This window comes from Diaphorina citri, unplaced genomic scaffold (genome assembly GCF_000475195.1).
Source record: "Diaphorina citri unplaced genomic scaffold, Diaci psyllid genome assembly version 1.1 scaffold316, whole genome shotgun sequence".
Taxonomy (NCBI): Eukaryota; Metazoa; Arthropoda; class Insecta; order Hemiptera; family Psyllidae; genus Diaphorina; species Diaphorina citri.
This window is the reverse complement of record NW_007377751.1, coordinates 145,855-173,239: the sequence shown is the minus strand read 5'-3', so window position 1 is coordinate 173,239 and position 27,385 is coordinate 145,855. Positions and strand designations below refer to the sequence as shown.

Genomic DNA, 27,385 nt, shown 5'->3' with positions numbered 1-27,385 from the left:
TTCTTTAATCACGATCGAATAAACTACGGGCTAAAAAATTCCCGGAGGGACGGGCGTTGATTTTAAATCATTACATGAAAGTAAAATCAAAAAATCAAATCAAGAATGATAATAAGTAAACTGAATATTAAACAAATTAGGTAGGTAAAAAGGTATTCTTTAACCACGGTCGAATAAACTACGGGCTAAAAAATTCCCGGAGGGACGGGCCCAGCTTGTTAAAATCTAATTTCTATTTCAGGAGTAGCACAGGCACTAGTCCTTGTTCGAGCGTACCCAATTCCCTGCCCAGCTTCCAGCATCCCTCACATGCGTTACTGAAAGAGCGTCATTTCACTCAGGAAGCATACCATAAGTATCACTCACGCTGTCTTCGAGAAAGATCTCGTCTAGGTAAGAACACAATAAAAGATCCTAAGAATGAAATGCTTAGATCTTGGGTACCTTGAAAAGCTTGGATTTTGAGAATCTTGTTGAAAAGCTTGGATCCTGAAAATCTTGAAAAGCTCACAAGGTCTGAGATCAAACGGTTGGTCCGTTTGGTGTTCCAAGCAGAAGGTCCCGGGTTCGATTTCCACGGACAAGCAAGAAATTTGCACGCTAATTTCGATTGTAAATATGTTGAACGGGTTACTTTCTGGTGTTCTTGTGTTCACGTAGCACCTAATAGGGGCGTTTTGTCTCTTCCTAATTAGTCCTAAACCTAGAAGACATGCGTTAAAATTTAATTTGAATACTTGAATTTTATTGAATTTGAACTTTACACCAATAATAACCAAGCAATTTAGTACCTCATAAGAGATTGATAGAAGAGAACACGCATTAGGTTGTTAATATGAAATGCTTAGATCTTGGGTGCCTTGAAAAGCTTGGATTTTGAGAATCTTGTTGAAAAGCTTGGATCCTGAGAATCTTGAAAAGCTCTTGAATCTTGAAAAATTTAGCTTTAGGTACCTTGAAAAACTCAGGTCTTGGGACCCGGAACCTTGAAAAGCTCAGTTTTTGAATCTTGAAATCATTAGCTTTGGATACCTTGAAGAGCTTAGCTCTTCAATCTTTAAAAATTTAGCTTTTAAAATAAAGCTTGAATCCTGAGAATCTTGAAAAGCATAAATCTTGGGTTTTTTTTTTTTTTTTTAAGAGGTTTGACAGAGGGAACTGTAACTGCTATGGTCTTATCGTCCCGAAATCGAAGAGAGAAGGAAGACAGGATAGGAGAAAGCCAGCCGTTCCGAGAACGAACATTATACCATCAGGATAAAATCCGCCCCGGGCGGGAATCGAACCCGCGGCCTAGCGCTTACAAGGCAGACGCACTACCAACTAAGCTAACTAGGCTGGCAGAAATGATGCTTACTTTTGCTGCCCGAATAGGACTAAAGCGTTTCTTAGCACAAGCAGCAGGCTACTACTATTATTTGTCGTTTATTATTTTTTTTTAATATAGTGTTGGGCCTTTGGGGCCCTCTGATGGTCGATTTGACCAATGACTTAATGAGAGATTTCACTAATGGGAGAAGTTTTAATGACCCAAAAAGGAGTTTTTAAAGATTCAAACAAGTTTTTAAAAACTACTCCTTTTTTTGATTATTAAAAACTCCTTTTTGGGTGATTAAAAATTCTCCTATTAGTGAAATCTCTCATTAAGTCACCGGTGAAATATACCAAGAATTCACGAATTAGCGGAAAATAACTTTTTTCAAGGCTTTAATGGCAGGATTCTCACTCCCCGAACATCTGTAGCAGTAAATGGACGTTTCAGTCTCACGCTTTCTGGCATATTGACGTTTTTAGTCTCGCTCTGGCAGTATTCTAGTGAACAGGGAATTATTTCTCTTTGGTATCATTTCAGGTTCTTACAAGACAGTGAACGTGATAACTCAAGAGGACTTTGAAAAGTTGGTACCTCAGACTGCGCGCAAGATAAGCAACCCCGAGCATCCACCACCCCCACCCCCTCCACCCTCTCTCAGTTCAGACGCACACCTCCTCATGACACAGGACCAGGTAAGACGTAGCTTAACCCAAGTGTTCTATTCAGATTAGCAAGAATCCACAACTGAGGTCTTTCATAACTCCTATCCAACTCCTCCCCCCTTCTCTCTCAAGTCTTCCTCAACCTTATAACGTTATCCCATCAGGATAAAATCCGCCCCGGGCGGGAATCGAACCCGCGGCCTAGCGCTTACAAGGCAGACGCACTACCAAGTAAGGTAACTAGGCTGGCAGACTATGACTTTTTAGAGACTACCTTTTCTTCTTTGTCTTTCTTTGCTTCTCTTTCTCTCTCTCTCTCTCTCTCTCTCTCTCTCTCTCTCTCTCTCTCTCTTTCTCTCTCAACAATAGTCTCTTTTTCAATCTCATGTCCCATAATGTGATTTTCAAGCTCCTTTAGTGTGTTCAGCTACTGTTCTGGCATGACAACTTGGCTGTCTTCCATGTACCAAAGGGACTGAAATATCCAGACAAACTTCTAACCAAAAAGAGATCTATTTCACCAACATTGTCATTAACTGTTATCAACGTACCATTCTCAATATTAATATTTTGGCGATTTCCCCATTGTTCTTATCATTGCTACCAGGTCTAGCAGAACTCTTAACCACAGACACAAGATTCTCACGAACCTTTCTAATTTTCTAACTCATTGAACATCCCTCGTGAATTTTCTCATTATGGTTTCTTTCAATATCTCTGATTATTCTGGATAATCCATTGTTCTAGGTTTTTGAATTTCAGTTAGCATAGTTTTCATCTTCATTATATCTTGGGTGTTTTCCCTAATCGTTTCATAGAATTCAAATTTATCTTTGATATTAATTTGAAATACTTTGATAGGTATTAATCTGTTAGTCATTTAATACTTTGATAATAAACCAGTTTATATTTATTGTTTACATTTTTTGATAATTTTTAATTTTAATTCAATTTAATTATTAAAGGCTAAACTAAGATGATTGTTATACTAAAACAAACTTGCTTTTTGTAACCTTTTTAACATATTTATTCATATTGAATATTATTTATTTTCTTTTTGTAGATCTTTTTGATTGTGATTTTACATCTTTGTTCATAGTTTTTCTAATTTATAACAATAGTATCTATTGTATTTGTGTTTTAGAAATAAGAGATTATCTAAGTTAATAAAATTTTAAATTAGTATTTAAATAATAACACCACTGGAACTTTTGCTAATATCAATGATTTTCTAGAACAGTTCTGATCTTTTTCAGAGTGTAGCTCTTATACCTTGTTCAAGTAGGTACTTTAACATGAATTTAGTTCTAATATTCCTCCTCATGCAAGGAATACATCAAACATATTCGCTCAATCCGGATCGCCATTTGCAAAACAAAATCGATTTCATGAACATCGAAGTCGGTTCCAAATATTCTGTAGGAAACGAAATGGAAATCGCTGACAACAACAAAGTCATCACGTTTGACGATGTGTATCTAACAAACAACGACGACTTTCTAGAAACCCAAAGAAAAGCTAACAAATACGGCAGAAGTAGTGACTCATTTGACAATATAAACAGAAAAAATGCAATGGATGAAAGTCCAGACAAATTGAGAAAAAGGATTGACGATTCAAATGAAGACTTTGACGACAGCGACAAGAGTAGTGAAAAGTATGGACACAATCGTTTCCAGAAGATACCACCTCTAGTTCCAACCATAGACAAGACAAAGCTCAAATATAACGGACAATTTGAAAAGAATTTCCTGGAAGAGTATATCCATGGAAGAAATAAAATGATGCAAGTATGAATGTGAGTGTAACTGTTGTGTATGTGGATGACACCCCTATTCCTCTCTTAATTTATCCATCAACAAATAATTTGTATTTCCCTTTTTTAAAATTTTTTAGCCCGTAGTGATTAGAGAAAATCAGTACCTATGTACCTACCTAATTTGTTTAATATTCAGTTTATTATTGATTTTACTTTTATGTGTAATGATTTAAAATCAAGACTAGAGCCCGTTCTCCCTTTATTCCCAATATAATGTTCAAGTCACCCATCCATTTATTGGCCTTGCTCGGCGTAGCTTAACATAGATGACGCTAAAACCGGTCTTAAATTTCGCTGAATCAAAAAGTTTTCTCGCTTTGAGTTCATAGGTCGTCGCGACAAATTTCAAGATCAGAGCTCATTTGTGTGAGAAAATGTGAAAAAAAAAAAATCCCGCAAAAACCAGTTTTTTTGGTTTTATGATTTTCTGGACAAAATTTGCACCACCATTTTCGTGCTCCTGGTCAAAAGACCTTTAATTCAATATATAGGTCGACCAGGTTTGGATAAGTCCTTCTATGGGGACAGACTGACGGACGGACTGACTGACAGACACCGAAGCAAATACAATAGTCCGTCCACTATACCTTTTATTATTAATAATAATAACGGAAGGACGGACTAAAAACGAGCTGAATCCTCCCCGACTAAAACTTTCGCGTCTCAAATTTTAAATTGTCTGATTTCAGGTGAGAGCAGATAAGCAAGTGGATGCAGTACATTATGCCCGTAAACATTTCTCTGCCTAATAACGGAAGGACGGACTAAAAACGAGCTGAATCCTCCCCGACTAAAACTTTCGCGTCTCAAATTTTAAATTGTCTGATTTCAGGTCAGAGCAGATAAGCAAGTGGATGCAGTACATTATGCCCGTAAACATTTCTCTGCTCCTGAAGAGGACCAGCTGGAAGATATTCGAAAGTGTATGGTCCTCCTAGCATTCCCTAAGAATATAGGTGGGTACAATCATTCAGTAATAGATCAGTTGCGCTTACTTGGATGATGTTTCAGAGTCATAGAGCAGGAAAAATGAGGACCAACGGAATTTTTCTTCTACGACTTCTAGATCCCGATATAAATCGATTAAAAAAATGCCGGTAAATTGTGATCTTTGACGTCCATATTTGAACTCTTTCATTAGAACGGAAAATAAAAATTGAATTTTCGACCTTTTACAGTTATTTTTTTCGGAGTTTTAACCTCAGATTGGAAAACCTGAAACAAGAAGAAGGATAAAGCTGGTTTAGATTTAGATTATGATTTAAAAAGGTGAAAAGATTGCGTAAACCAAGCATTGTGTGAGGTACACAATGAGGCTGCCTTGAAGGGACTGATAAGAAACACCGAACCTATTTAAATAGGGGAAAAAAGGATTTTATCTGTGTTATGATAATCGCATACATATTATCGTCCTCCTGTTATATTCAATACTCTTCAAATGCACGTGGCTGGACTCGAACCCACGTCTCCAGATTAGAAGTCCAACGTATTAACCACTAGGCTACGGAGACGTACATTAAATAGGAAAAGACGGAGGACAGAACAGGAGAAATCCAGCTGTTCTGAGAACGAATATTATCCGTTCAGGATAAAATCCGCCCCGGGTGGGAATCAAACCCGCGATCTAGCGCTTACAAGGCAGACGCGCTACCTTACAAGCTAACTGAGCTGGCTAGCATTCAGTTAGCTTGGAGAGTAACGCGCCTGCCTTGTAAGCGATAGGTCACGGGATCGATTTCCACTTGGAGGGAACTTTATCGTAAAAAAGTGCTTTCGCTATCGCTAGTTGGCTGTAGAAGAAATATACCACTTACCTTAAGACACCATCATCAGGGGGTACTAAGCCGACATTGGCTACTTCGTATTCAGTGGCACCCAGCATTCCCTTGTGTTCATTCATACCGGTTAGCCAGCTGTTCTGAGAAGGAACCTTATCTGTTTAGGATAAAGTTTGTCTCGGCCGGGAATCGAACCCGCAACCTAAAGTTTAGAAGGATTAAACCACTTACCTTAAGACACCATCATTAGAGGGTACTAAGCCGACATTGGCTACTGCGTATACAGTGGAAGGTGTTACTGGTACTTTGGCAGTGGCACCCAGCTTTCCCTTATGTTCATTCATACCGGTTAATTTGCCTGAAACAAATAATAGAACGAACGAAGTGAACTATAAGTTTCAAATAGTTTTTATCTTTTCAACTTGAAAAAAAAAGATGAGTGTTTCACAGCCGTTTTTATTTCGTAGCAATGAAATAACTGCTACATTAGACGCATGTGGTCTGTGTCGTAGCATGACCATCCCGAAGTTACCGTAGTATAAAGAGAGGTATAAAATCAGACCCAATACACACGATTTTCTGACTTGGGCTCGAACCACCAACTTCCACTTGGGCTCGAACCACCAACTTCCAGATCGCAAGTCCAACAAGGTACCCACTACACCAGAGCCAGTATAACACGTTGAATGCACCAGTTCCCCTTGAATCACTGAAGCTAAGCAAAGTTGCGCGTGGTTAGTGTCCGGATGGGTGACCATCTGGACAATCGTGTGCCCAGATTGTCACCCATCCGGCTGAATAAGGCTTTCCTCGACCTTACTCAAGAGGTTAATATGAATAGATTTGAATAGAATATACCTTGTTTATCCTGCTCGAATGAGACTAAAAAGTCCCTTTACCCCAGCAGTCTAAACAAGGTCTCATGTATTTGGTACAATATTTTCAAAAATAAATTACAATTTTATCATTATTATTGTATTTTATGGGTTTAACATGGGTTTAACATGGTACAATACATAATTAAAACAACAACGATCGCCAACAGGATAAACCTGTCGGCGGGATAGAAAAATAGGGGAAAGAAGAGAGGGGAAAAGAGAAGACGAAGGAATAATAAGTCTAGCTAAGGAAATTACAATGTTATTGTTGTAGTAGCCAAAGTCCCATCAGGTTCTTTCATCCCCATCTGTTACTGGTAGGCCCAGGTGTTCAGCCACTTCAATTGGTTTCAGCCACATATCTATTGCCACATAGCCACAGTTACCAGCCTAACAAAGTCCTGCAGACAAAACCTCCTGACATCTCACCCGATGAAAAGAAGCTGCCTCGGGAAATTACAATGATAACTAAGGTTGTTTTCGTTGGAAAGATACTTACCTCAGCACCTGGAGCAGGAAACAGGAGTTGTCTCAATAGTCTGGCTCTATCCCGTATATCATAGTTCTGATCATATCGAGCCAAGCTTAGCAAGTACTGGCACAGCAGAGTGGTTTGAGCTGGATTGGTTAGATACAGCTTCACCTATAACACAGAGAAATAGAGATTTTTTTTATATATAAGTTTCCATTTATTGGTTTTCACTCGATCAAATAAGTAGTCAAGAAATGGTATACCCATCCGTAAAAGCCGGAGCTTGCGCTACGGATGGGGATACTTGTAGAATGGTACTTGATTACTACGCCACCTACCTCGGTGGCGTAGTGGTCAAGACGCTCGCCTGGTAATCAGGAGGGCGTGGGTTCGATCCCAGCCGAGCTATGGAATTTTATCCTCATTAAGTACTGGCACAGCAGAGTGGTTTGAGCTGGATTGGTTAGATACAGCTTCACCTATAACACAGAGAAATAGAGATTTTTTTTATATAAGTTTCCATTTATTGATTTTTCAGACCAATTCACTCAATCAAATAAATAGTCAAGAAATGGTATACCCATCCGTAAAAGCCGGAGCTTGTGCTACGGATGGGGATACTGGTAGAATGGTACTTAAATTGCTGCTTGTAAACCTAAGGGTTAGGTGGTAGAGAACGCCTAAGGCGTTAACCTCGCCTAGTGGTTGCCTTCCACTCAAGAGTCTATTATTATTATTAAATTGCTGCTTGTAAATGAGGAGCGATCGATTATTGGAATTCGATCTCTTTTTGGGGTAGATATGGAGGTTTCACGCCCCTTTGAACAAATTAGGTCTTCTCGTGACGGGGGTTTTACCTACCATTCGGCGACAAGCTACCGGCATCTTGTAAATGAGGAGCGATCGATTATTGGAATTCGATCTCTTTTTGGGGTAGATATGGAGGTTTCACGCCCCTTTGAACAAATTAGGTATTCTCGTGACGGGGGATTTACCTACCATTCGGCGACAAGCTACCGGCATCCTCAATTTAAACAAATATTGCCTAATTTCAGTGAAATATTGCTTAATTTCAGTGAAATATTGCCTAATTTCAGTGAAATATTGCTTAATTTCAGTGATCTATTGGAAACTGGTGCATTCAAAGTTCTATCGTCTCGTTGCTGCTGGTTGGCTTATCTGATGAGTTTAACTTGGGAACCAAGTAACAAGTTTCAACTTTGAAGTTAACCCCAGATTGTGGTCTTGGCTAATGAGTACGGTCAAACTTTCTTGACTTGGCGGGGCGGAGCGCTACCGCGCTCCTTAATACCATTTATGTAGATGGTCTCTAATCTCTCGGATGTCTGGCCTTTTTCTCTTGGAGAAAAGGGATTTCATCCGGATCATCAAGAACTGTCTTCACGAAGATGAGTGCATCCCCAATCAGCCAGCAGGACGTAATGTCCCATAGTCACCCTCTCACACTGAAAAGTCCCTTTACTCCAGCAGTAGGCTACTACTATTATTGTGGTCAAATTCCCTAATTATATTGAGGATAAAATTCCATACCTCAACATTAGTCCTTATTTATACTGCTCACATAGGACTGAAAAGTTCCTTTACTCCAGCAGTAGGCTACTACTATTATTGTGGTCAAATTCCCTAATTATATCGAGGATAAAATTCCATACCTCGGTTGAGATTGAACCCACGCCCTCCTGTTTACCAGGCGAGCGTCTTGACCACTACACCACCGAGGCAGGCTTAGGATTAAATTCGCCGGTGGCTACTTTCCAATCTAACTAGCCTGAGACATTAATATTTGAGCGTCTTGACCACTACACCACCGAGGCAGACTTAGGATTAAATTCGCCGGTGGCTACTTTCCAATCTAACTAGCCTGAGACATTAACATTGTACATATTATTCCTTTAGACTTGCACACGGTTTAGACCCAATTAAAGTTGTTTCTTCCCCTCCAGGTCTCTCAGCGCTGAAAACCCCCCAATGCTATTCGGAAGTGATGGAAACCCGCAACAAGTCGTGTCCAGTGTGCACGGAGCCTTTCAACACCCTGGCCAAATCCCTGCCCTACGCTCACTGTACTCAGTCTAGACTAGTGTGTAGTATTAGTGGACTACAGCTCAATGAGTATAATCAGCCTATAGTATTACCTAATGGATATGTGTATGGAGAACAGGTAAGAATATGGCTAGTTACCTACATAATAAAAATAATGAGAACCTATTGCTGAATGGAGGGAATGGAAAACCCCTCGTCACTAGAGACTTCACCAGTTTTTCTGTGACGAAATTAAATCTACAAAAATAATAGTAATAAAAATAATAATGATGAAAAAATTTTCTTTTTTTTTGAGGCGCTTTAAACCGAGGTTCATTTGAAAGAATATTCACCTTTCTCTGCATCAAACAGGGCCGTGCTCATGGTGACCGCGCGCAACCACTCCCCCACGGGTGCACTCAGCTTGAGGGGTGCACTCAGTCCGTCTTCCCCCTCTACCCCCCACACGAGTCGGGGAGACAGGGGCTGAGTGGAATCGTTCAGATTTAAACCGAGACTGACCTCGACTGCCAGCCCGGGGTCTATTGAGGCGATCTGAAATGAGAGGAAAAATGCTCCAAATTTTCCGAATCGGGGCCTAGGGCCGGCACCAATTTAGGGTAGAATAGAATACCTTATTATCCTGCTCGAATGGGACTAAAAAGTCCCTTTACCCCAGCAGTCTAAACAAGGTCTCGTGTATTTCATCTAGGCGCACGGCAGTGCGCCAGGCCAATGGGTTTAACAGTATAATACAATGCATAGTGTGTTTTATCGTTTAAAATACCATTTTTATGACGTAAAAAAAGTTCCACAACTCACTAAAAAAGGACACCGAAAAAGGCCCACTTACCTCAGGGAAAGGCTGCATGCTCATACCATGCCCCAGCGAGCTGCCCTCACTGTCTATCCGAACCCGACTGAGTGGCGCGCCATGATGATTAGTCAGGCGCAGCGTGACACTAATCATGCGCGGCGACGCGAGACACGGAGCGCGACTGAACGAGGCGAGCGCGCTAAGCATGCCGCGGCCCCCGCCTATCTTGTTGAGAACCTCGGTGTAGCGCGGCGAAGTGAACGCGGGCGGGAGCGTGGTTATGCCCGCTGCCTCAACTGGCTGAAAAGAAAGAAACGGCAGAGTTTAAACTCGGTTTAAGTTAACCTCTTGGATTAAGCAATCTGATTGGTTCATATATTAAAAAAATAAATAAAATAATAATTATAATAAAAACAATCACATTGCTTAATCCGAGACTTGAACTTATCTGTTAAGGATAAAGTTCGCCCCGGAAGGAAATCGAACCCAAGACCTAGCGCTTAGAAGGCAGGCGCGCTCCTTAAAAACGAACTAGGCTCGCTTTTTTTCTAAGAAGAAGAAAAAAATTACCACACATAAAACATAACACTCATCCCAACTTACCAAGCTCAGTTGATAGAGCAGTGGAATTTAGATAGGTCAAGTAAGTAAGTACCATCACAAAGTGGTTTGCACCCTCAGTGTAGTTAGGGATGCCAACCCCTGATTTTTTCATTTTATTTTATTATTTTTTTCTTCAGTTTTTTGCACATTATGGTGAAAATCAAAGTTGGAAAAACCCCAAAGAATACGACGTAGGTAGTTTCAATCAACATGTTTGGGGTTCCAATTCGACCTGAACCTCGGAAAAATCATCTAGGTGCACGGCAGTGCGCCAGGCCAAGTTCCGGCCTCAGCACGCCAGTACACAAAACATTTGGACGCATTTTTACACTCATCATAACTCCGTTAATTTTCCACGTATTGTGATGAAATTTGGGCCTCGAAAATCGCTATTTTACGACTAACTGACTCACTGATTCACTCATCAAAATTACGAAGCACTTCCCGATATCGTAGAAACTTGAAATTTGGCAGGATGGTAGGTCTTGATGAGTAATCGGCAAAAGTTGCACTTGGCTCCGCCCACAGGCGGAATTAACCGCTTTTTGGCGCTTTTCACTTAACGGTTAGAGATATCGAAAAAGTTATGAGAGTAGACCCCCCCAAAACCATACCTGAAAACCCCCATAATTATGGTAATTTTATTTAACCTCGGATCAACGGTTAGCGGTGTTTTACCGTATTTTTAAACAGTATTTTGAGCGCTAAAAAGTTGCCCTCGTAGTTATAAAGGGCTTTATATAAAAAAAAACAAAAAAAAAAAAAAAAAAAACAAAACAAGACAAAGTTCAAAATCTCACCGCCAGATTGAGCACTTGCAGCTTGACAATATCCTCTTCATTGACGAACGTAATCGCCGCCTTCCTTAGCACATCGGGGCCTAGGGCCGGCACCAAGTGTGAGTACTCCCCCAGCAGCCACAGAATGGCGGCCCGCGCTGTCGGCACAGTAATGGAGTCGCTAAGCCGCACCATATGACGGATAATGTCCGTGTACGCCTCGGGCTGGGTTTGAAGGAGGTTCTTAATGACCACGACACTCTCGGCTACCACGGCCTCGTCAGAGTAGGACAGGAGAGACACGAGACCCGTCAGACAGGTGTCTGTTACCTGAAGGAAAAGAGAGAAACCTTTACTAATACAGTATATCTTGCCTAATGGAGCAGTTGCATTTGGGCAAACTTCCCATTTTAAAAAATTGGGAAAAAACCAAAACTGGACCCAAAACCCCCAAAAAAAAAAAAAAAAAAAACTGTAAAAGGTCGAAAATTCAATTTTTATTTTCCATCAGAGTCCTGAACTCTGACGTCAGACTTCAGGAGATGCGCAGACACGTATGCGCACAAATATGAATTGCGCAGAAATGCATGCGTACAAATAGATTAATGTGTTGCCTGCGAAGGAGCTTTGCTCGGGACATTCGATGTGACGTCATCGCGTACGGGAGCGTAATTTTTTTTTTCTTTTTTTCTCAAGATGAGTGTTTCACCGCCGCGCCGTTTTATTTCGTAGCAATGAAACAACTGCTACATTAGACTCGTGTGGTCTGTTTTGTAACATACATACTTTACCTGTGCTATGTTGGCCGCACACTTGCCAATGGCCTGCACGGTGGCCGCTACGAACGCCTTGTCCACACTGGAGATGTACGTCTGAAACTCGCGCAGTATGGACGCGATGCTCGTTTCGGAGGCCAGAGTGGTAAGTAGTTCGAGCTTGAGGGTCTTCACGTGCGTGGGATCCGAGGAGCGGACGTAGAATGATTTCAAATAGGGCACGAACAACGCCTGAAATGTAAATGCAGTTTCTTTGTGTTATTATGCCACAACTTTGGTGCTCACTGCAGCATTGTAGGATTTTCCCAATATCTCAATAATCCTAAAATCCAATGTTTACCTACCATATATGCTGGCACCGGTCGCTATGCACATTTATATGTCTCATACTACTCATTTTCCTCACGAGGCTGAGTGGGCCCCGTAACGGCCAGTCACGGAATCAATCATTTGCATGATACAAATTTCTTGGATTTTCCTCACGAGGCTGAGTGGGCCCCGCAACAGCCAGTCACGGAATCAATCATTTGCATGATACAAATTTCTTGATTCCGCCGGGAATCGAACCCGGGTCTCCCGCGTGCAAGGCGAGCGCAGTGACCACTACGCCATGGGAGCTGACTGCCTGAAATAAAATTGATTTAGAGAATAATCGACAAATTGGTCTGCCTGAGGGACCTTCACAGGGAGTAGACCAAATAGGTCTGGTTGGGGGACTTTAAATAGGGAGTAGAGCCCTGGTGCCGGAGCTTTCGCACGCGGGCGAACACGGGATGCAAGTATAAATGTGAGTGTAACTGTTGTGTATGTGGATGACACCCCTATTCCTCTCTTAATTTATCCATCAACAAATAATTTGTATATTTTTTTTTTATTATTTTTATTTTAAACAAGGTTTATATTTATACTCGTATTTGCATATTTGTAAAACCTACCTATGAAAATAAATAAGACCTTGTTTAGACTGCGGGAGTAAAGGGACTTTTCAGTCTCATTCTGGCAGGATAAACAAGGGATATTCTATTCTATTCTAACCCTTTCACCCCTAAAGGGACAAAACGTCCCATAGAGTCATTATTTTTAAAATGGGATATCCCAGATCTAAAGAAAAAATCCGTTCTCAGTGTTTTTCAATGATTCTTTTGTGATCTCAGGCGTCAGTAAAATTTACTTAAGACTAACTTGTCTGGTTTAGACTTTAGATCGATTATTGTTCAGTAATACTATGAGGACTTGAAACTTTATAGAGGTCTTATTTACAGCGACTTTAGATCGATTATTGTTCAGTAATACTATGAGGACTTAAAACTCTATAGAGGTCTTATTTACAGCCCAAAATTTAATGCTTGATCAGAAAAATTGAAAGATTTTTCCTCAAATAAGTCGGGGTGAAAGAGTTAAGTCTAGCTTGCATTGTCTCCAAACGGAGGGTGAAAACACCCGTCATTAACGACATTGGAAGTTACACCGTTACCTTTGGCCCAAAATTTAATGCATGATCAGAAAAATTGAGAGATTTTTCCTTGAAAGATTTTTCCAAAATTTAATGCATGATCAGAAAAATTGAAAAAAATTTCCTAAAATAAGTCGGGGTGAAAGGGTTAAGTCTAGCTTGCATTGTCTCCAAATAGACGGTAAAACACCCGTCATTAACGACATTGGAAGTTACACCGGCCGTTACCTTTAATCAAATAATAATGAAATGGAAACCAACTTACCCTTCTTTTGACCGCCAAGCTGGCAATGGTGGTCAACACGACCGTCTGAACTTCCCGTGACGAGCGCAGGAGTCGAACCAAGGCCTTGGCTATGATGGCCACTTCACGGCGCGGTGCTAGATGATGGAACAGTTGTGCCACGGCCATTACCACGGCCGCATTACGGCTCTGGGGAGAAGAATATATTCGTTAGACAGTCACTCACTATCTGGTAGACCAGATAGGTCCACCTGTCAGGTCTACCTAAAAGTGAGTGTGTGCTCATCAGGTATCAGGTAGACCTGACAGGCGGACCTGATCAGTTGTACCTGATAGTGAGAGGCTGGCTTTAGTCAGCCTTTCTCCTATCCTGCCTACTTTTATGTTCGATTTGGGAACGATAAAACCTCCGTTATTATAGTTCCCTCTGTCAAACCCATTGGGAGCCAACCTAGCTTGGAAGCTTGGAAGGGAGTACTCCTGCCTTGTAAGCGCTAGGTCGCGGTTTCGATTCCCGTCATGAAACTCACGACAAGTGGGAACAGGGTCTTACCTGTAGTAAAGGTTTGGCGTTCTTAAGCAGGAGTCTGTGGTCGGGATCCAACTCGGTCGAGACTTGACTTGTCTCGTTCTTCGTGTCTCGTGTTGTCTCGTCGTCGTAGAATGGTTTCTTGTCCTCGCCGTCTAGATCGTCGTCATCCTCGGATGAGTCGTTTTCCTGAGGAATTTGAACAAGAAATTAAAATAGATAACCCTAGAGAATTTGAATACAAATTTAAATTAGAGAAACCCTAGATCTAGAAAATTTAAATGAGAATAAAAAATGCATCCAGTTAGCCAGAAAATAGAGATGATGTGTGTTTTTTTCCGAGAGTTCTCACATTACAATCTACACAAATGCAAGAATATACAAACAAAGGGCGAAATTATTACTTAGGGCAATCTGTCCTTTTTAACCCTGACTAGTCTGAAAATGTATAAATAATAATAATAACTATTTTTTTTCCTCGTATTGAAAATTTTTTCCCAATTTTCCCTGTATTTCCCCTTCTTGTACATTGTTTTCTATTATAAGTACTCGTAAGTTATATGTATCATCTTGAGAATTGGTTAACACCCGAAATAAAATATATAAAAATATATCGATAAAACATATTAAATTTGTAAAACTTAAAGACAAGTGGTTTTTAATTCTTAATGACTGTGTACATTGTTTTCTATTTTAGCGTAAGACATTAGTTATATGTATCATCTTGAGAATGGGTTAACACCCGAAATAAAATATATTCAAATATATCGATAAAATATATTAAATTTGTAAAACTTAAAGACAAGTGGTTTTTAATTCTTAATGACTATAGAGTGTATAGACTTAAGACACAATACTTCCCATTTAGGTGCTGGGTCAACACGAGAACACCAGAAAGTAACCCGTCGAAATATTTGCAATCGAAAAACGAGTAAAAATTTACGTTCAGATATGTATCATATGTACTTACGTTCAGATTAGGATCGGTGAACTGTGTCCTAGCATACCGGGTGAGCATGTTAAGTATGAACACCTGTCCCCACTCATCCACGTCTACGAGAAGGTTGCATAACTTTCGGTACGACTTGTGAATCATGTCAATACGCTCCGGACACACCTGGTATAACAAGAGACAATCGTAGGGATTACTGAGGGTGCCCACAGAACGAGGAATTCAAGATGAAGCACAAAGATGAAGAAGTAAGATGAAAAAAACAAACGTACACATTCTTATGAAACCGCGCAGAACGAAGCATTCTGATGATTCGAGATTAATTCCTGAAACAATGTTTCAGGAAAAATTTTCAAGAACAAAATATTTTGTTTTTGAGGCAAATTCAATGGGTTTCAATGATCAGCTTGGAAATCTTCCTGGAAAATTCGGAAATGAAGTAAAGGGAAGCAAATTGTCGTCTAAACTTCATTTTCGCGTAAGTCAATTTTTGGCGAAATGGAGTTATTGGTATTTTTGGAATCCTTATTCTCCCCTGGACATAGACAGAAAAGTGGGGGGATTGATAGACATTAAAATTGATAAATCGAGAAGAATATTGAAATTTAAATGAAATTATTACCTATTCATTAATTAAGTAATGAATTAATATTAAGTTATCAGATTCATTTGAATTTACCTCTTCAAAAGCCATCACTGCAGATCCCACTACGAGCGTGGTTTTATCCTGAAGTAGCTTCTCAATGACAAGCACCAGCTCTTCTTTCTGCTCTGGATCCAAACTGTAATCACAGGACAGATACAGGAAGTAAGTTAAGGTAGAAATAAACTACTATCAGATCACGTGACGTGATGTACACGTACAGCTAAACTACTAAAGTTTGATGTTCAGGATAAATTTTGCCTCGGGTGGGAATCGAATTCGCGATCTAGCGCTAAGTTCTTTCTTTCATTGATTTCACCTAGCCAGCCTAGTTAACTTGGTTGGTAGCGTGCCTGCCTTGTAAGCGCTAGGCCGCGTGTTCGATTCCCGCCCAGGGTGGATTTTATCCTGAACGGATAATGTTCGTTCTCGGAAAGGCTGGCTTTCTCCTACCTATCCTGTCTTTCTTCTCTCTTCAATTTCGGGAAGATAAGACCTAAGCAGTTACAGTTCCCTCTATCAAACCTATTCAAAAATGGAGCGCTAGGCCGCGTGTTCGATTCCCGCCCAGGGTGGATTTTATCCTGAACGGATAATGTTCGTTCTCGGAAAGGCTGGCTTTCTCCTATCCTGTCTTGCTTCTCTCTTCAATTTCGGGAAGATAAGACCTAAGCAGTTACAGTTCCCTCTATCAAACCTATTCAAAAATGGTAAATATTTTACCTGTACAGTTTGGGTATAGCATGGGCCGCCGTTTTCCGCACATAAGGTGACATATCCAGGGAAGAGTCCTTGATAGCCAACATCACAATCGGTATGATCATCGGCACTCGAATGCTCGACAACACCCGAAGCGCGCTCGCTCGAATAAGCTGGTTAGGATCTTTCAGTGCCCGCTGGAAAGTGGATATGGAGAGAAGCGCCAGGTCTTGTTGTTCTTCGGCGTAGCGCGCTAGATAGACGTAGACGAGCTTCTTCACCTCGATGTTCTTGGAGACGACATTCTTGACTACGGCCGGGAAAAGGTCAGACGCGTCGCGACCTTTGGCCATCATCTGAGGAATAAGAAGCATTTATATGCAAAAAGCACACTCCGAGGCTTAGGTGTAGGGGCAAACAGCCATAAAGGATGGGTTAAGATTCTACGAATCTACAAGGAATAAGAATCAAATTATACCTATGTATTCTATTAGAAACAAAAAAAAAAAAAAAAAAAAAAAAAAAAAAAAAAAAAAAATGGCAATCAAAATACGAGCGCATTTCTTTTTTCTTTTTTTTTTTTGACAGGGAATCAAACCCTGGGGCCTTCTGCATGACAAGCGAGTGTGTTACCACTGGATTGACCTTGCTACCGCATTATTCACATTCTCATTTTTTTAGTCATATACTTGTATTTGAGGAAGCAAAAGTGGGTTCAAAGTTTCAAGCTTTCAAGTTTCAACTAAAATTTTCCTTTGTTCCTTTGGTTGTTTAGTTTGTTGAATAATAATTTTTAAATAAATTATTTAATTTTGATGAAAACACAAAGAACTAATTATTAAATTTAATTGAACGCATTGGACCCTTTTGGCCTATCTGTATTACCTCATCAGGCCTGTAGTTTGAGTCTTGAAATTCTCTTCTTATGTCATTGAGAAAATTGTTTCCCCTGTTTATGTAATTCTCATAGCTCCATATTGAACATCCTACATAGCAACAAGTACCTGGAAAAAGAAGAATGTTCTCATTAATTTAGCTGCATTTATTTTTTCCCTTGAAAACCTTCAACTTTTTTTGTTCTCTCTCAAGAAGTTTAGGTACTTGTGCAGGCTGTAGGTAACTTGCGTACTATTTAAATTTTAACCTTCTAGTTGCATACTAAAATGAAAAAAAGATGTCCTACTTGAGTACTGGAAAAACCAGGTAGACTGGGAAAAATGAAAAGATTAGTGCTGTCTACCTGAAAATTTAGTACGCAAGTAGTACACACCACTTGTGCAGAAGTCACGTCAATAGAAGATTGCTACCAAAGGAACTGGCACAAATGAGCAGTGACCATTGTTATTATAGGGTTAGGTTAAACGCAAAAAGGAGTTTTCACAATTAGAGCAGTGATTAGTGTTATGTTAGGCTAAATACAAAAAGGAGCTTTCTTTTTCACTGTTGTGGCTTCTGCATGATTACCAAAGTTTAATACAGGGAACTCTCAATAGGAAAGGCCTCATCATCCCAAAATCAAAGAGAGATAGAGGGTAGGATAGGAAAATGCCAGCTGTTCTAAGAATGAACCTTATCTGTTTAGGATAAAGTTTGACCCAGGCAGGAATCAAACCTGTGACTTAGCACCTACAAGGCAGATGTGCTAGCTGTCATCCTACATAGCAACAAGTACCTGGAAAAAGAAGAATTTTCTTAATAATTTAGCTGCATTTATTTTTTCCCTTGAAAACCTTCAACTTTTTTTTTTCTCTCTCAAGAAGTTTAGGTACTTGTGCAGGCTGTAGGTAACTTGCGTACTATTTCAATTTTAACCTTCTAGTTGCGTACTAAAATGAAAAAAGATGTCCTACTTGAGTACTGGAAAAACCAGGTAGACTGGGAAAAATGAAAAGATTAGTGCTGTCTACCTGAAAATTTAGTACGCAAGTAGTACACACCACTTGTGCAGAAGTATGGAAAATGCCAGCTGTTCTAAGAATGAACCTTATCTGTTTAGGATAAGGTTTGACCCAGGCAGGAATCAAACCTGTGACTTAGCACCTACAAGGCAGATGTGCTAGCTGCCAAGCTAACTAAGCTGTTTAAAATTTTACTTCAAATATTAAGTGGATGGTGGGCCCATTCTCACCTGTACATAGAGTGAACACAATGGGCCCTTTCAACCTTTTGACACTAAAAGGTTCTGTGAAAATGTCTGTATATTTAAAATGTGCTTGACTTAGATTTTGAATAGGATGGTGGGCCCATTCTCACCTGTACATAGAGTGAACACAATGGGCCCTTTCAACCTTTTGACACTAAAAGGTTCTGTGAAAATGTCCGTATATTTAAAATGTGCTTGACTTAGATTTTGAATGTCCATTGATTTTTTAGTCCGGAATGGTTTAAAACAAGAAGACGGATTGTTGAACGGAGAAGAATTGGCATATTTTTGAAGCAACTTTGTGGACTGCTGGCTTACACATTTGTTTACTCTGAAAATCAAAGAAATATCATGTTATGATACTGTCCAGATATTATCTGACTGTCGGTTTTGAAAATAAAGTTGCCAGCCTACTTAGCTTAGTTGGTAGTGCATCTGCCTTGTAACCGCTAGTCCGTGGGTTTGATTCCCACCTGGGTGGATTTTATCCTGATGGGATTTACTCTGAAAATCAAAGAAATATCATGTTATGATACTGTCCAGATATTATCTGACTGTCGGTTTTGAAAATAAAGTTGCCAGCCTAGTTAGATTAGTTGGTAGCATGTCTGCCTTGTAACCGCTAGTCCGTGGGTTTGATTCCCACCTGGGTGGATTTTATCCTGATGGGATAATGTTTGTTTGTTCTTGGAACGGCTGGCTTTCTCCTATCCTATTTCCTTCTCTCTTTGATTTCGGGACAATCAGACCATATTACAGTTTCGTCTGTCAAACCTCTTAAAAAAAAAAAAAATCATTTGCAGAAAATCATGTTTTTGCCTTTCAGGAATATGATAAGTGCAAAATGGTTTTGTACACTACAAGTCATAGAGCATTTCAGAGTAGCTTTGAGGAATGACTTGCTGGCAAGTGGGAGGTTGTGGGTTCAAATCCCTACCAAGGCATGAAATTTGGCATTATTAGGTAGTACATCTTAAAGCTTTCTGCCATGACAAAGGGACTCAAATATTGATAGAGGAGGATGAAAATGAAAATATGAGGGAGATATTCTAAATTCTAAAACATGGGATTACCTGGATAATGTCTGGTACAACTTTACGGAGATCATATTGAGACTCAAATTAGGAGTGTGGTAGAAAGTGATTGAACCATAGATGTAGAAATCTATGGATTGAACGGATAGGTCCACAGTCCTTGTGGGTCACCTGTTTTGAACGCTTTCCACAGGTGATAACCCCTTTCTTCTGATTTTTCCCGTTTTGTAGCGAGAAAAATTAGTCAACCAGCTTTTCTCTTTTTTGTTATTTCTCTGGCAACTGGGAAAAATTCAAAAAGTTCGCGGCACTTTTGGGTTTGGGTAAGTTCAAGTTGTCCAACAGAAGTTTTGCAAAATAAAAAGTCACTAAAAAATAAATTCCTTCACTAGTTCCAAGGAGTTCGACAACAGTAGATTAAGATCTTTGAAAAAGTGAAGTATGCGGCCATTTTTTGGTGATAAAATTTTTTTTCCATCTTTCGTAAGTTAAAAATGCTAGAAAAATTAAAGCAGTTTCGCTAAAGCGCTTTTCCTCAAGTCTTTTTACTTGATTATCAAGCTTGCCCTGTATCATCACCAAATTAAGAACACTTTGAAATCCTCAGGTAAGTGAACACTTTCCATATTGCAGGTGTCTTGTGTTATGTACAACTGAGTACTGTGACAAGTGATTGAGCTGTAGAACTCAGAAAAAAGGTCTCTAGAAAGCCCCAATGTCACAATTGAGGTTTCAAGTTCCATTTGAAGAAGCTATGAAGCTGCTCTCCCTCTAGTGTAAAATGGAATAGTCAGATTAATTACCTGATTTGAGGTCAAAATCTAGTGATTTTTGAAAGAAATGTAATTTCATTGCGAAATTGCTCTTAAAGCTGAAAAAATAGACTTTTTTTTTAGAAACCTACAATTTTAGGCTTAGGTGTAGGGGCAAACAGCCATAAAGGATGGGTTAAGATTCTACGAATCTACAAGGAATAAGAATCAAATTATACCTATGTAATGTATACTATTAGAAAACAGTGACCTCCGTGGCTGAGTGGGTATCACAATAGGCTTGGTCACCGGATGTCCCGGGTTCGATTCTCGGTGGGATCAAAGTTTTTTTTTTTTTTTTCTCTGTGCTTGGTGTTTGACAAATTATTTGTGACAAAGCAGAGAGTCTCTTCACAACTTTTGTGCTTATCACAGCCTCCTTTACCATGGTTCCCTATTTATCAACCTTTTTACACAGGTGTTGTAAAGGCCAAGTTATGTTCACCCATCCATCTCCACAGCTTTGGTCTCAAATCTTCTCTTATTTGTCCCTTATGTTCCTTAAATAGTCCATGAACTCAGTTCACCTTAACTCCTGTCCTGCCTTTGAAGCCAGCAACGACATTGTAGGTAAATATTGGGAAGCCAGAGGTAAAATGACCTAGTATGTAGTCAAATAACCCGACATTTTCAAACAACAATAATCAACATATTGATTTTTGTGTTTTTATTTTGTGGGAGAATGACCTAATGATCAAGTTCCCGACATTTGAACACAACAACATATATTGATTTTTCCCCCAAGAAGTTTAATGTAGAGAACTGTAACCACAGAGGTCTTAGTCTTATTATCCCGAAATGGAAGTGAGCAGGACAGGGTAGGAGAAAGTCGGCCTTCCGAGAACGAACCTTGACTGTTTAGGATAAAGTTTGACTCAGGCGAGAATTGAACCCTCGACCTAGGGCTTACAAGACAGGCACGTTACCCTCCAAGCTAACCACTCTAACCAGGCTGGCCAAATGAGGGTAATTCTCATTATAAGCTAATTATACTGTTTTCTTTCAGAATTGTAAAACTATGCTCAATCATTTCAAGTAGTAGAAACGAGTTGGAAGATGAACAATCTAGGATCAAAGTGTTTCAAGACATGATTTCAGTGTTAGAGGCCCAAAGTTCTAGTAAGTTTAATTTGTAATCTATTTACTAATTTACTTAGATCCAGTTTTTTTTTATTGTTAAAGAAGAGTTAGTGACTGGATGAAGAACCCATCCTTTAGGGCTGTTTGCCCCTACACCTAAGCCTCAGAGTGGGCTTTTGTGTACGGACGTTATGAACCCTGTCTGTTGTTTTTTCTTTCTAAAAAAAGGGCCCCTTCGAATGTTAATTAAAAATTACTTGTTTCATCATGTATAAACTTACCCGATTTGAATTTTCAGACAACAACACGTCTCAACCAAGGTGGAAATTGTTACTGGAGAGAAGTTTCAGTGTGGAGTCTATAGATGTAAATATTCTGAGCAAACAGTTATCCTGTGAATTAGTTTTAAAAATACATAGCAAATTTCCTGTGGATATTGAAACGCGCTCAATTATTCTTATGAAAACTATTCTAGTCGTTTTGCGTGCCTTTACAATATCAGTAATTATAAGGTGAGATTATCATCATCATCATCATCATCATCATCATCATTATTATTATAAGGCAATTTCACTCTTTATTGAGATTAACAGAACAATATGTATACATGATGGCCACACAAGTTTAGTTCATGTTGAGACATTTTCTGATGATTGATGTTGTTGATATTATGACTACTGAGGTCTTATCGTCGCGAAATTGAAGAACGAAGGAGGATAGGATAGGAGAAAGCCAGCTGAGCAGAGTACAAAGCTTATTCGTTTAAGATAAAGTTCATCCCGAGTCGAACCCGCGACCTAGCGCTCAAAAAGCAGGCATAATAATGCCCTGTGTTCCCATCAACTTGACCCTTGTATTAAAACTAGCCCGTGACCCGTGCTTCGCCACGGAAAATTGAAACCACTAGACTGCTAGACCATATTAGGAATAGTCCTACCAAATTTCACCTTTCGCCATTTTTTTTTTTTTTTTTTGTTTTTTTTTGTTTTTTTATGTTGAAATCAAAATTGGAACCTCAAAAACGTTGATTGAACCTACCTACACCGTATTCTTGGGGGGTTTTCCAACTGTGATTTTCACCATAATGTGCAAAAAACTGAAGAAAAAATAATAAAATAAAATAAAAAATCAGGGGTTGGCGTCCCTAACTACACTGAGGGTGCAAACCACTTTGTGATGGTACTTACTTACTTGACCTATCTAAATTCCAGTGCTCTACCAACTGAGCTACCAACCCCATGTACTAGTATAGGGTAAAAAAAGCCAATATAAACCTCAGTTTTTACATAGCACCTACGTCACGAAGAAAAAAAAATGTACCAGCCAGTCAATATTATCTTGTCCCTGGGTATCTGGACAGGTAACTCTCTGGGATATTACATGTTGCTGGCTGATTGGGGGTGCACTCAGGATGATCCAGATGAAATCCCTTTTCTTAATAAACTTTTGCAGAAAAATAAAATATCCAACTTTTTTTCTTCTAGAGGTTTGATATAGAGGGAACTGTAACTGCTAAGGTCTTATCGTCTGAAATCGAAGAGAGAAGAAAGACAGGATAGGAGAAAGTCAGCCGTTCCGAGAACGATCCCTATCCCTTCAGGATAAAATCCGCCCCTGGCGGGAATCGAACCCACGGCCTATCGCTTACAGGGCAGACGCGCTACCAACCAACTCCCATTTCTCATGTAATTTGTTCTGTTTTCAGCCAAAATGGAGGAAAGATCTAAGGAAGCGTTGGAATGCATTACATCCTGGAGACCGTGTGTATGTTCCCATTCTCTTTCTGAATGGTGTGGTCTTCTTAGCCTGGTTTTATCCTAGATTACATCCAGTCTTGTACAAATACTTTGCTTCCAATCCACAGTCAAGTAAGTAAACTGTCTCAGAACTGTAGAAAGAAAGATTGATTAACACAGACTATTCTATTTTTTTTTTTTTTTACCTCCGTCGCCTAGTGGGTATCACACTACGCTTGCACGCCGTAAGTCCCGAGTTCGATTCCCGGCTGGGTCGAAGTTTTTTCGGCTCTGTACTTGAAGTTCAGGGTGCACTCAGCATGGTGAGGAGATTTGATTACCTAATACTTTAGTCGAGTAACGACCAGAGGTGACATTACCAGTGTAGAAAGATTATTGAAATATGGAAATTGATTGCAAAGAAAGCACTTAGTGATGATTCCCCTATTGATTTTAATTTGTTTTACCAAGTGTTGTGTATAGGTACCCTTGAAAGTTCTAACTTTTTAATATTGAAAAAAAAGCTCCTTCTTGTGTTTAACCTAACCCTATAATAACAGGTCACTGCTCATTTCTGAAAGCTTTGTAGTTGAAAAAAAAGCAAACAACTAACCTTTGTTAAAATTATGTCAGCCAAAGTACCCGTGCTTTTCTCTAAAATAATTCATTATATTCCATTCTTTCCTATTATAATTTTATCTGTTTAATTTTCAGTTGGATTTGAAAACTCAAGCACTCCCCTTGGCTCGCATCAAGAAAATCATGAAGCTAGATGATGGAGTCAAAATGATCTCAGCCGAAGCTCCCATGCTTTTCTCCAAAGCTGCTGAACTTTTCATTCACGAGCTCACAATCCGAGCATGGATTCACACTGAGGACAACAAAAGGCGCACACTTCAGCGGAATGACATAGCAATGGCAATAACGAAATATGATATGTTTGATTTTCTCATTGATATTGTGCCAAGGGAAGAGGTCAAGACAGCCACTGGACCACATAGGAGGGATGATGCGACAAAAACTGCTCTCAATCCTGACCAGGTATGGTATTTTAAAACCCCCCTTGGATCCTAACATCACTGAACCTTAACTTCAGTGATCCATTTGGAACTTAGTGGTTTCAACATGCTATCACCACTGACTCATGGTGATATATCACTGTCTCGGTGGCATAGTGGTCAAGACACTTGCCTGGTAAATAGGAGGGTGTGGGTTTGATTCCAGCTGAGGTATGGAATTTTACCCTCATTTATTTGAGAATTTAACCACATAATAATAGAGCACTAAGGGTTAGGTAGTAGGGAACGCCAGAATTAACCTTGCCTAGTGGTTACCTTCCACTCAAGAGTCATATTATTATTTGCCTCTATTATTCCAGGTTCAGTATTACTTTCAACTACATAAAACTCTGTTTAGACTGTGGGAGTAAAGGGATTTTTAAGATTCTTGCAGTATAAATAGAGTGCCTTTTTTTTTTTTTTTTTTTTTTTTTTTTTTTTTCCTGATTGGCTTTAAGGGTCCTTGTTGGGACTCTCCATTCAAGTAGGGGAGATCTACAGTTCAATAATAAAAATTACTACAGCACATAATAAATCAATGGAGGAGTTGCAATTGGAAAAATATTATTAATAAAAGGTCAATTCCTATGTAAAAAGTTGTGAAAAATCCAAATATAAGGTCAAAACTGCGAAAAAGTAACTTTAAAAGGTCAAAAATTCAATTTTTAATTGCCGTTCTAATGAAAAAGTTCAAAGAGTTGTGATGTCAGATTTCACATCAAAATGTGCAGAAACACTAGTGCACAAACAAACAAAGCGGGAGTCATGAATTATGATATCATTGCATATGGGAGTGTATGCCATGATGTCAAACTTCACAATTTACCGGTATTTTTTAAATTAAAAAGATTGTTGATTAAACCAGACTTTTCATTTTTTTTTTTTTTTTTTACCTCCGTCGCCCAGTGGGTATCACACTAGGCTTGCACGCCGTAGGTCCCGAGTTCGATTCCCGGCTGGGTCGAAGATTTTACGGCTGGAGTTCGGGCTGAAGTTCGGGGTGCACTCAGCATGGTGAGGAGATTTGATTACCTACTTTAGTCGAGTAACGACCAGAGGTGACATTATCAGTGTAGAAAGATTATTGAAATATGGAAATTGATTGCAAAGAAAGCACTTAGTAACGCTGTGATATCTACAAAAGTTGTGAAAAGGCTCTGCTTTAACACAAATAAATTCACGATTTGATTGATTGATTGATTGATTTTATATTTTGGTTGTTTATGTTTTAGAGTATCTATCTGTTCCAATGCTGCTCAGTACATTTAGTCACCAGTCTCCACTACACATCTTTGCTAATATGTTTGTACTCCATAGCTTTATGCCCAGTAAGTTCTCTCGGTCTCACTAAGATTCTAAAGATTCGAAGTTTATTTTTTTATTTTTTAAATCCAGATTCAAGTACATATCTGAATTCGATAGATTTGAAAATAACATTAACTGAATTCAGATGTTCAAAATGCGGGTGTTTTTTTTTTCAATGAATCTGGTTCCGATGGATTTGAAAATCCCATTCACTCAATTCGGATTTTCAAAACACTTTTTTTTTTATGAATTTGCTGGATTCATTAGATTCGGAAAAAAAAACTTTAGTTACAGAGGTCGGGGGCCACAAAGTGAGTTAAAACTCCGTTTAAGTTTTAATCTCGGTTTAACATATCTGATTGGCTAAAATTTTTGTAACATTGTCCTGAAGGAGGGACAGGGTCTCCTCACTGAGCTGAACTGAAAAGAAAACAATAAGAGTCAGTCGATGAAAATACTAGGCTTTTTTTTAAGAGGTTTGACAGAGGGAACTGTAACTGCTATGGTCTTATCGTCCCGAAATCGAAGAGAGAAGGAAGACAGGATAGGAGAAAGCCAGGCTTTGAATTTAGATTTCGGGTCTACCTCTCTTTCTTCTGTGCTGATTACACTTGGCAAATCAAACATGTCTTTTGATTCGGGCAATAGACTCACGTTATTGTGATTTGGTTAATCAGGGCATAGAGATTTAAGAGAGTTAGTGAGTTATAATAAAATTGCAAATCGGAAATATTTAATTGTGGACTACTCAGTTAATGAGTCAATATAGAAAAAGAGTTATGATTTATGATCTAACTCATTTATGTCTACCTATGGGTAGGTGTGTATAATCTGACTCATTGATTGAGTAGTTCATTGAAAAGAGTAGTTCTTTGTTAAAATTCACTTTCTTGGCATTTGTAGGTAACAAGCATTAAGATAATTCGTTTTATTATTGTTCAATCCGAGAGTTAAACTTCAACCGAGTTTAAACTAACTCTATGGCCCCCGGCCAGAGTAAAATGAAAATCGTGTTGAGCACAATTGAAATCCCTCTGTTCAGGTTCAGTTGAAGACCTAGGCAAGGAACAGTTCGTTGGGTTCTATCTGACGGCAGGTGTGGTAGCTTCCCTACTCAGCTACGTTCACAAGATCCTCGTGCGCAAGCCGGGCCTGTCTATTGGCGCGTCTGGCGCAATCATGGCCGTACTTGCGCATACATGTATTACGCATCCGGACACGGAACTGGGCATTCTGTTTGTACCCTATGTCAGATTTAGCGCAGAACATGTGAGTCATTAATAATAATTAAAAAAAAAAAAATGCTAGCCGAATTTGACAACTTGGCGTAGTAGTTAGCACGGTGGACTTTGAATCTGGAGGTTAGTGGTTCGAGTCCAGGTCAAGTCGTAAAATTTAACGTAGGGTAAAGCGGGGAACGACATTTGTGACCAGCATTTATGCTTAACATAATTAAAATCCCTTAGGGTTTTCTGGACCATTACATTGTAAGATAAGTAAGCACTGTTCTTGTTGTTTCTCCCGCAGGCAATCCAAGGGATCATGCTCTTGGATTTCCTCGGGGTTCTGTTCCGATGGAGACTGTTCGATCACGCTGCACATCTTGGTGGGGCCCTATTCGGGATCCTGTACAGCAAGTATGGAGAGCAGACATGGGCACATCGCGCCCCGGTGGTGGAATATTGGAAGTCATTGAAGAAGCAGATCGGGGGCGGGTGACCCCTGAGGTAATCCGTGCCTGAAGATGTGTGAAAA

At 39.5% G+C, this 27,385-nt stretch overlaps 3 protein-coding genes across 3 annotated transcripts; 1 reads left to right on the top strand and 2 right to left on the bottom strand.

Annotated features, from left to right (window-relative positions):
- Positions 1-4,660: 4,660 nt before the first annotated feature.
- LOC103507477 (AP-3 complex subunit beta-2) lies at positions 4,661-16,855 on the bottom strand. Its single transcript, XM_017443345.2, has 12 exons — positions 16,487-16,855; positions 15,800-15,902; positions 15,139-15,285; positions 14,193-14,357; positions 13,661-13,828; positions 11,958-12,173; positions 11,188-11,496; positions 6,952-7,095; positions 6,380-6,389; positions 5,806-5,932; positions 5,611-5,709; positions 4,661-4,700 (listed from the first exon to the last, which is right to left on the bottom strand). The coding sequence occupies exons 1-12, from the start codon at positions 16,834-16,836 to the stop codon at positions 4,661-4,663; spliced, it is 1,878 nt and encodes a 625-aa protein (XP_017298834.2). The 5' UTR covers positions 16,837-16,855.
- A 50-nt stretch (positions 16,856-16,905) lies between these two features.
- Positions 16,906-19,920, bottom strand: LOC113466713. Its single transcript, XM_026822324.1, has 5 exons — positions 19,679-19,920; positions 18,780-18,936; positions 18,591-18,654; positions 17,335-17,466; positions 16,906-16,913 (listed from the first exon to the last, which is right to left on the bottom strand). The coding sequence occupies exons 1-5, from the start codon at positions 19,711-19,713 to the stop codon at positions 16,906-16,908; spliced, it is 396 nt and encodes a 131-aa protein (XP_026678125.1). The 5' UTR covers positions 19,714-19,920.
- Positions 19,921-20,837: 917 nt separating this feature from the next.
- Positions 20,838-27,385, top strand: LOC103507476 (presenilins-associated rhomboid-like protein, mitochondrial). The gene is made up of 7 exons (XM_026822322.1): positions 20,838-20,869; positions 21,458-21,570; positions 21,830-22,043; positions 23,182-23,399; positions 25,558-25,653; positions 26,673-26,899; positions 27,158-27,385. The coding sequence occupies exons 1-7, from the start codon at positions 20,838-20,840 to the stop codon at positions 27,347-27,349; spliced, it is 1,092 nt and encodes a 363-aa protein (XP_026678123.1). The 3' UTR covers positions 27,350-27,385.

What these genes read in the sequence shown, in the direction of transcription:
- LOC103507477 (XM_017443345.2), bottom strand. Translation starts at nt 16,836, where the DNA reads ATGCTTCTTATTCCTCAGATGATGGCCAAAGGTCGCGACGCGTCTGAC. An exon ending in CAGTGATGGCTTTTGAAGAG is followed by an intron (nt 15,286 to 15,799) that starts GTAAATTCAAAT and finishes TTGTTATACCAG; the next exon opens with GTGTGTCCGGAGCGTATTGA. An exon ending in TCACCGATCCTAATCTGAAC is followed by an intron (nt 14,358 to 15,138) that starts GTAAGTACATAT and finishes CAAATTCCTCAG; the next exon opens with GAAAACGACTCATCCGAGGA.
- LOC113466713 (XM_026822324.1), bottom strand. Translation starts at nt 19,713, where the DNA reads ATGATCTCCGTAAAGTTGTACCAGACATTATCCAG. An exon ending in TTGTACCAGACATTATCCAG is followed by an intron (nt 18,937 to 19,678) that starts GTAATCCCATGT and finishes TTTGATTTTCAG; the next exon opens with AGTAAACAAATGTGTAAGCC. An exon ending in CACATTTTAAATATACGGAC is followed by an intron (nt 18,655 to 18,779) that starts ATTTTCACAGAA and finishes AAATATACAGAC; the next exon opens with ATTTTCACAGAACCTTTTAG.
- LOC103507476 (XM_026822322.1), top strand. Translation starts at nt 20,838, where the DNA reads ATGGTTCCCTATTTATCAACCTTTTTACACAG. An exon ending in TGCTTCCAATCCACAGTCAA is followed by an intron (nt 23,400 to 25,557) that starts GTAAGTAAACTG and finishes TTTATGTTTTAG; the next exon opens with AGTATCTATCTGTTCCAATG. An exon ending in ACTCCATAGCTTTATGCCCA is followed by an intron (nt 25,654 to 26,672) that starts GTAAGTTCTCTC and finishes CCCTCTGTTCAG; the next exon opens with GTTCAGTTGAAGACCTAGGC.